The following is an 8,962-nucleotide window of genomic DNA, read 5'->3' as shown; positions in this document are numbered from 1 at the left end:
CTACAAGGTTTGTCTGTCTGTCTGTATATATTTGTAAATGAGTGAGCGCGCGTGTGTATTTCAGTAAGCATCTGCGTGCATGTTTTATTTTTTGGAAGTGGTGTGTGTCAGTGAGCCTTTGGGCATGTGCCTGTCTGTACTGTATATCTTTCTAACTGTCTGTCTGTCTCTCCATCCCTCCCTCCCTCCCTCCCTCCCTCCATCTATCCCTCCACCCTCGTCACCCCATCCAACCCCTCTCTCCTACAGATGCCAGCGCGGAGGTGATGGAGGTGGACCATGACCGACAGCTGGTGTTCTGTGAGACTCTGTGCGTGTCTTCCCTCACGGCACCCTCCCCCGGCCGGAGGAGCGGCTGTGGTAGTACCACCACCGGCCTGGGGCTGCTGGGGGCGCTGCAGCCCAGCGAGGAGCAGGTGGCGGCTCGACTCTCCGCCCCCGTCGTGACCACCCAACTGGACACACGCAACATCGCCTTTGAGAGGTGAGGGGGAAATGGTCAAAACACAAGGATGTTGTGTAAAACACTGTGACCTCGGACGCACACTCGCTCAGGAAAAAGCTTATGGTGGAAGAACACTATAATTAGATTAGATTGGATTCAAATGTATTGTCATCGTCATACATCACAAGTACAGTACAATGGAAATAAGTTTGGCATCCAACCAGAGTGCAAATGTAAGTAAAGTGCAATAGTAATATACAATGTACTGGTGATTAAAGTGTAGTGCTAATGCACAGAGTTGTAATATAATATGCACAGTGATACAGGTATAAAGACACTATGGTAGTAGTCATACTGGCAGCGTAACTAGTAAGAGTAGGTAGGGATTCTCACTACCTGGGCCTACACCACTCCAGGTAGTCCTCATCTACCGCCCCCCCAAAGCCTCCACCTCCTTCATGTCTGACCTGTCTGAACTCCTCACTACTGTCTGCACCATGTGCACATCCACACTCCTGCTTGGGGACTTCAACATCCACGTGGACAACACCAGCTGCTCCACAGCCATTGATCTCCTCTCACTACTGGATTGCTTCAATATCTCACAGCACACAAAAGGTCCCACCCACACCAAAGGCCACACACTTGATCTTGTCTGCTCCACTGGCACAACACCATCTGATCTACAGTGTCTCGACCTGGCGGTGTCTGACCACCATGCTGTCCTTTTCACCCTCCCTGCTTCCCTACCCAAGCTGCAAAATGCACACACCATCACCTACAGGAACATCAAAACAGTCAGTGCACCAGCTCTGACCAACCTGCTAACCACCCACCTGGCTTCAGCTCCCCCCAGCACCCAGGTGGATGGTCTGGCTGCCCACTAAAACTTCGCCTTATCCCGCAGCCTGGACTCTCTTGCCCCCATCAAAACCCGGACTGTCACCTACACCCCGTCCTGCCCCTTGGTTCACCACTGAACTTCGCTCCCTGAAGGCTGTCGGTCGCCAATTGGAGAGGCTCCAAAAAAGATCTGGCCTCACTGTCCACCTCGAGGCCTATAAGGACCATGTGCAGACCTACAAGGGAGCTCTCTTCAAGGCCAAAACACAATACTATTCCACCCTCATCGGTAACCAGCAAAACCACCCCAGGACACTATTCTCCACCATCAACCGGCTACTCCGCCCCCTCGATCCGCCCGCCCATCTGGTGCCCACGACTTCTGCTCCAGGTTCCTTGTTTTCTTCCAGGACAAGGTTAACACCATCTACTTTTTTCGAATATACTTCGAAAAAAATTACAATTAATTTATTCAAAGTATAGAAGACGTTGGGATGTTGGGATCAATATTAATTTTTTTCGCCTGCGGGACTGCAGCTGCACCCTGTCTGATATTGCAATGCCTCAATACCGCCGCCTGGTGGATGATCGGGCGAGTTACACTCCACGCCAAACCGGAAGTGGTGCTGGTGCATCGAGGAAATCCCTCTGTCAGTAATATCTTGTTACGTGGGTCCAGACAAACACTCGAGTGCATTGGATCGCTTTCGAAACGCAATAATCTATATGATTTCGGCGTTTATTGCGTCATACAAACGGGAAATGGATCTAGCAGATCGACGTCATATAATTGGAATATTTTTCCTCCAGTCTCATCGGCGAACGGTAAGAGGAATCGAACGTTATTTTCAGCTTGATTGTCCATTTCTTTGTTTGCAATCCATCTGATCAATGGATCAACCCATACTAAATAAAGCCGTTACTGACGATCAAGGAATTATAAACGAACCCCCCCCCCTCTTTCCTTCACGAATGATGAAGCATAATGTATACCGATCATATACATTTGAATTTTTTTATATAGCGTGTATAGGAAAGAAACAGCAATCGATAATCTATCTATGCTTCAGGGCCTATAACTCGCGTTTTTGGAATTACATCAGAAAACCTTAAAAACATACTTATATTCTTGACGGTATTAACAAAACAATGTATGAATGAAAAAATATAACGTTCCCACATCCGGAACGATAGATACCCGATGTTGAATGGGCCATAGTAATGTCAATATAGCTATAATATTTAAAAAGTTATAGCCCTGCAAAGAAGGTAAACATCTCCATAGGGTTACAGCGCTGCCAGACTGGGCATAAGGATGGGCATACTGCGTGGCAATCAAAGTGTTAACACTTTGGGTGCCGGGAAACGCCTAAACACGTCATTCCCGGCCATGCTCAAGTTGCCGAAGACGCCTTACAGCGTCTTTAATATCAATATTTCAAAAATCTGGGATCGGATTCATATGTCCCCTCCACTGGCCTGAGATCCACCAGGAGGACCCACTGAGCTCTCTGGCGGTTCAGGAGCGCCATCTGGTGGCCGATCGGCGCAATCGCTTAACAGGAAGTGCCGTAGAGGTTGTGCTGGACGGCCGTATTACTTCCGGGCACTCGCTAATAGGTCCCGGGACTCGATCTCGACACACTACATAGCGATCGATTGCCAATAACTCGATAAACAACATGATTTGGACGTATATACCATTATACAAGCTGGAGATGGACCGGGTAAATCTACATCCCATAATGATAAAATTTCTACTCTACGATGATCGCCCAACGGCGCGTGGAGACTGGGGTGAGTTTTAGCGTGTAAAGTTACCGTCTTCGATACTAACTGCTATTATCAACATTTGACCCACATTAGATGATTGGTATAACGCTGCCCACGGAATTATAAACGCCCCCTAGCCCATCCGGTCAACATCAGATGACGTGTAGTAACTTCTAGAAGTACGTCTAGTTGGGATTTTTTATATCGCGCTGATTGCCATAAAACTGTATTGCATCATCAATATAATGTATTTGGGGCTATAGATCACGTTCTGGAGAAAGCTGCAGAAAGAGATGAAAACATACTTATACATTAGACCAGTGGTTCCCAAAGTCGGGGTCGCGACCCAAAAGTGGGCCGCGAGCAGCCACGGGAGGGCCGCGAGATGATTTCCAGAATGTTCCATAATAAAAAAATAAATAAAAAAAAAAAAAAACATTACTGGTAAAAAGAAATGCTAATAAATGATAATAAATTATATTCAGCCTATGAATTTCCATGGTCCGTATACATAATGCACGTGACAGGTATTATTGGATTCTATTATATATTATTATGCACAATCGTTGCGGGCAAGACCACCTTGTATACTCGTATGCGTGACAAATAAAACTCTTGATTGACTTGAGGTACGGCGAGACACTAGCGACACACACTGTGGTTATTTGAATTTCGGTCGCAAATGTATACTTGTTGCTAGCTAGCTCAAATTCAAAATGAAACGTTGGTTAATTGCGGCAAAAAGCAGAGAAGCAGAGAAGCCAGCGGAGGAGAGTCGAGAAGCAGTTCCACCGCCAGAAAGGCCATCAACTGACACGGGATTGGGAGGAGGTGATAGTCAAAGTAGCCATGTGGATGATGTGGGACCAGGGCCAAGTGCCACACAAAGAAGCACCCACCCAAAGTTGGACCAGCGACAGCCTACCTATAGATATCGAAAATATCGTGAGGAATATATCCAACATGGATTCATATGTAAAGTTGTGAACGAGGTGCAACTTCCTCAATGTGTCGTGTGTGCCGACGTCCTTTCAAATGAAAGCTTAAAGCCTTCCAAAATGATACGGCATTTAAAAACAAAGCACCCCTCTCTCGCTGAGAAACACGTTGATTTTTTGCGCCGAAAAGAGCGAGAGTTGCTAGGCCAAAACAAGGTGATATATACACAAACATCAGTCCCTGCGAAAGCGCAAAAGGCCTCATATGAGGTGGCATATTTAATTGCTCGGGCAAAAAAGCCACACACAATCGGGGAAACTCTCATCAAACCCGCTGCTATAGCTTTGAGTCGGAATATGCATGGGGATAAACTGGCTCGTGAAATTGAATCCGTGCCGCTCTCGAACGGCACAATTGCCCGGCGCATCACAGATATGGCCCAGGACATCAAGTGTCAGCTTATTGACAGAGTGAAGCAAGGCAAATATGCTTTGCAACTAGACGAATCGACAGATATCTCGAACTGTGCCCAGTTGCTTGTATTTGTGAGGTACACATTTGATGGGAAGCTGGAGGAGGACATGCTTGTGTGCACTGCACTGGAGGGAACATGCACAGGTGAGGATGTTTTCCTAAAACTGGATGAGAAACTGAAAGAGGAGGGACTGTCTTGGAAGGAGTGTGTTGGTGTGTGTACCGACGGCGCTGGGGCGATGGTGGGGAAAAATAAAGGACTGAAAGCCAGAGTCTTGCAAGTGGCACCTCACGTGAAGTTCACATACTGTATCATTCACAGAGAAGCTCTTGCGGGCAAAACGCTCGATGCAGAGCTTAAAGGTGTTCTTGACACAGCCATAAAAATAGTCAACTATATAAAATCTCGTCCACTCAACACCAGGCTGTTTGCATCTCTCTGCAACGAAATGGGCTCTGAGCATGAAGGCCTGCTGTTCCATACTGAGGTGCGGTGGCTTTCACGAGGAAATGTCCTCACGCGCCTGTTTGAGCTGCGGGATGAGGTGCGCTTGTTTCTGGCGGAGGATGCGCCCCAGCTCGCTGCCCACCTCTCCGATCCTGGCTGGATAACAAGGCTAGCCTATCTGTCTGGCATATTTGATAAAATGAATGGACTTAATCTCTCACTACAGGGTGAAAATACAAGCATCCTGTCGCTCAATGACAAAATACTGGCGTTCATGAGGAAACTCGAGCGTTGGATTGCACGGGTAGCAATGGGCAGGATTGATATGTTTCCAGAGCTGGATGAGTTTATGGAGGAAAATGAACTCAGTGTGAACACAGTGAAGATGTCCATAACCAGTCACCTCAAAGCCCTTCTTGAACGATTTAAAAAGTATTTCCCCGAGGAAACAGCACCAGAACAGCATGACTGGATAAGATCCCCATTCACAGTAACAGCATCACACCTGCCATCCGACCTGGAGGACGCGCTTGTTGAACTGTCAAGCGACCGAACCTTAAAGACGGAGTTTCAGTCCAAGCCGCTGGCTGAGTTCTGGATATCCGCTGAGGGGGAATACGCACAGCTATCCAATGCCGCAATGGATGTATTGTTGCCATTTGGATCGACATACCTATGCGAAAAAACATTCTCTGCCCTGACCTATATAAAAAACAAGTACAGATCACGTCTGAATGTGGAGGATGATCTCCGAGTCGCTGTCTCCAAAATCAAGCCCAGACTGGACTTGTTGTGCTCCAAGCATAGTGCCCATCCATCTTATTAGGTGAGTTGAACATTAGCGGCGCCTATACTAAATTAAACGCGCTATATGTATTCATTTTATAGTTTGATTATTGTGTTATTTTGTGTATAGTTATTGTGTGTGTTAAAAGCATCCAATGCTTATTACTGCGTAACGTTTGCATGTTTCACAACCACCTCCTATGTCTGTGAGCAGGGGGGAAACGGTCAGAACCATAACATCGTTGTTATACTTTCTCATTCAGGTGTGATGCAGGCGTCCATAAACGCACCACAGGAGAGAGGATTGACAGACTGCGTGACAGCATGGCATCACACTTTGTTAGAGACAGCCCAAGTCCACGCAATAAATATGCAGCATGATGAATGATAAAATAATATTAGTTGAATCTGTGACAATCAGTCTGCAAGTGATAATAATCTCTTTATATATAGCAAACTACTGTGATGCTTTTAAATAGTTCATTTTCTGAAGTACATAGGCCTACACGTTTTTCATAATCATAGAATCTATATGTAGGGCCTATATTCATTTCATGGTTGTTTGGTTATTGTGTTGTTTTTGTTATTGTGTGTAGTTATTGTGCATGTTAATAGCACAAGGTGGAGCACACCCAAAAACGTTTAAGAGGTGCAGACTGACAGAACGTACTGAAAACGATAAAGAAAGTTGCACACTCAATTGTCTCTTTGCTGTTTATTGTCACCAATGTTTCGCGTTTGCCTTCTTCAGGTGAAACTTGTTCTGTATCGTTAGTGGCTTAGCTTGGCATCACACTGCACTATCTCGCGTACGTGCACGCGTACTGAATAAACCACAAATGTACCTCTAATACCAGTATTAGTCTGACCACACCCCTCATCAGCTTACCTTCATAAGCAGGTGTGTGGTCACCTGCTCTCCTCCTTCTCGCTTTCACCACAAGGAAGAAGTGCCTCGGTAGATCCCCACACTTGACACCATGATGGAAGAAATTGGATTAGGAACAGCTTGGGAAACAAGGATACGTTGACATCATATCTTTATTTTCTCTCTCACTATTTTCGAGAAAATACGGCGATATTGTCTTCGTACTGGAGTGTCTAGAAGATGATGATCATTCTAAAAACCCTCCACCGGTTTTCGTATTGGGAGCACGCCGCTGCATGCTTCTCAACTGCAGTTCCTTGCTGTGTTTGTTGGGGTGAAACCTGTCAGGCCACAGCTGAACTGTCGGACATGCCGCTGTTGTGAGAAGCGGTGCGTTCCAGGTTGGGTGAGTAGTGTTTGCTGGCGGGCTCCACTTGTCTGTTAGTGCTATGGGGGCTACTTGACAAAGTTTATGGAAACCGGCCCCAGGCTAGGGTCCTTTGTTTAGCCGCCTAGGCGACAGAAGGCCTTGGTCTGGAGACCATTATAGTTTTAACTAGTGGGCCGCGACCATTGACACTGGTGATCCCTGTGTGTTCTGGACGAGTGGATTCTCTCTGTCACCGTGTTAAGGCCCCATCTTTCATATCCAAATGAGAGTATTCCTTCACGAGGGGATATGTGCATGTAATGTGCGATAGCGGCAGATTCGTGTTCAAAGTCAGCTACACAGGCCAGTTGGTACTGTGCTGATTCCGCCGGATGTGGTAAAGTCACCGTTGTGAAGCGGTGTTGACATCTTGTTTTCTCTTTTCTCTTAAAAAGTGAGGAGAGGTTCAGAACGGCGGCCTGTCTGGGTGAGTGTTATGTCATTGTTTACATGTTCATAGCTTACGGTTAGCCAGTCAGCTGTTAACTGCTGCGTTAGCCTGCTGGATCGCTGCATGGCCTGCTTAAGGCCTACTATTAGCCAGTCAGCTGTTAGCTGCGGGGCTAGCATGTCGTGGTCGCTAGGTAACGTTAGCTTGCTGCTATGGCCATGGCTGGCGCGGGGTAGCTTAGCTTCTCGCGCGCCGCCGGGAGCTCGCTTCTGATCGCCGTTAGCTTGATGCTATTCTGTTGAACGTGCTTTGATTTTAACATGTTTTACACTCTTGACCGCGACGTCATCCTTGACAGGGGATGTTTCGTCGACCCTGCCCTGAGCCTGGACGGGTAGGGCGGGCCATACTTTTTTTTTTTTGGAAAATCAATCGAGTGGGGTGTCTAAAATATGTGTTTTTTTGTGGGGAATTCAAATATGGGATTATTTTTCTAATCGGATAACTCCTACCTACATTGTTTTGGATTTCAAAATGGCCGATTTGACCATTTTTCACCCCTTGGCCATACATGGATGCCAACATGAATCTGAAGGAAATCCTAACATGCAAGGTGTCTAAATGATGTGTTTCTTAATGGGGAATTCAAATATGAGTTCATTTTTGGGATAGGATAACTCTAACCTACATCATTTTGGATTTCAAAATGGCCGATTTTACCATTTTTCACCCCTTGGCCATACATGGATACCAACATGAATCTGAAGGAAATCCTAACATGCAAGGTGTCTAAATGATGTGTTTCTTAATGGGGAATTCAATTGTGAGGTCATTTTTGGGATAGGATAAATATAACCTGCATAATTTTGGATTTCAAAATGGCTGATTTTACCATTTGAACCCATTGGTATTGTATTACAAAATTGCAAAGATAAAAAATATATGGGAAATCATTTATAATGACAAAGCCATCAAATTTATTAACAAGTGAACTGTATATAACTGGATACAACTCCAAAGATCAATAATAATAATACTAACAATAATAAATTGTATTTGTAATGCACACAAACACCTAATTTAACACAAGTGCTAAATCTCGATCTCCTGACTTCTTTGCCAGGTTCCAATATCTTGATTGGACTCATTCTTGGATGGCAAGATCTCCTACTGTACTGCTTTAGCCACCAACCTACAAACACAAACTTAAAGTCAACGTCAGCCATAAATAGGTGAGCTCTTTCCAGAACTACTCAGCAGAAACCTCTGTAACCATTTTAACAAACGTCTCAATGTATTGAGAAAATCCATGGGGCTCCATCAATCCTCTATCTTCTTAAAACATTGGAAAGGCAGGGGATGGAAAAGAAGGCAGAGAAAAGGAGAAGGGGCAAAGAAGAAAGCTTTGCAGCAGCAGACAAGGTTGCCAGGAAGGATGTTGAGAGCTTCCTTACAGTCCCTGAAGTTGAGCTCATTCCTGAAACTGACCCTGCAGCTTCAGCAAAGCTACGGAAAAATTATGATGAGATTCCAAACATCGCCCTTGCTAGTGTAAGGTATGGCAT

At 45.6% G+C, this 8,962-nt stretch overlaps 1 protein-coding gene across 1 annotated transcript in view; it reads left to right on the top strand.

Annotated features, from left to right (window-relative positions):
• The window catches only part of ankrd13b (ankyrin repeat domain 13B), a gene marked incomplete at its 3' end in the record, with an annotated part of 252,431 nt that overhangs the window by 189,119 nt on the left and 54,350 nt on the right, over positions 1–8,962 (top strand). The window contains exon 6 of the mRNA XM_084314118.1: positions 250–484. Coding sequence (XP_084170244.1) covers positions 250–484 — 235 coding nt within the window. The remainder of the gene's footprint in view (positions 1–249; positions 485–8,962) is intronic.

This window comes from Notolepis coatsorum, assembly GCF_963971535.1.
Source record: "Notolepis coatsorum genome assembly, chromosome: 1".
Taxonomy (NCBI): domain Eukaryota; kingdom Metazoa; phylum Chordata; class Actinopteri; order Aulopiformes; family Paralepididae; genus Notolepis; species Notolepis coatsorum.
Note: the sequence above shows the minus strand (reverse complement) of the source record. Positions and strands in the feature narration are given on the sequence as shown.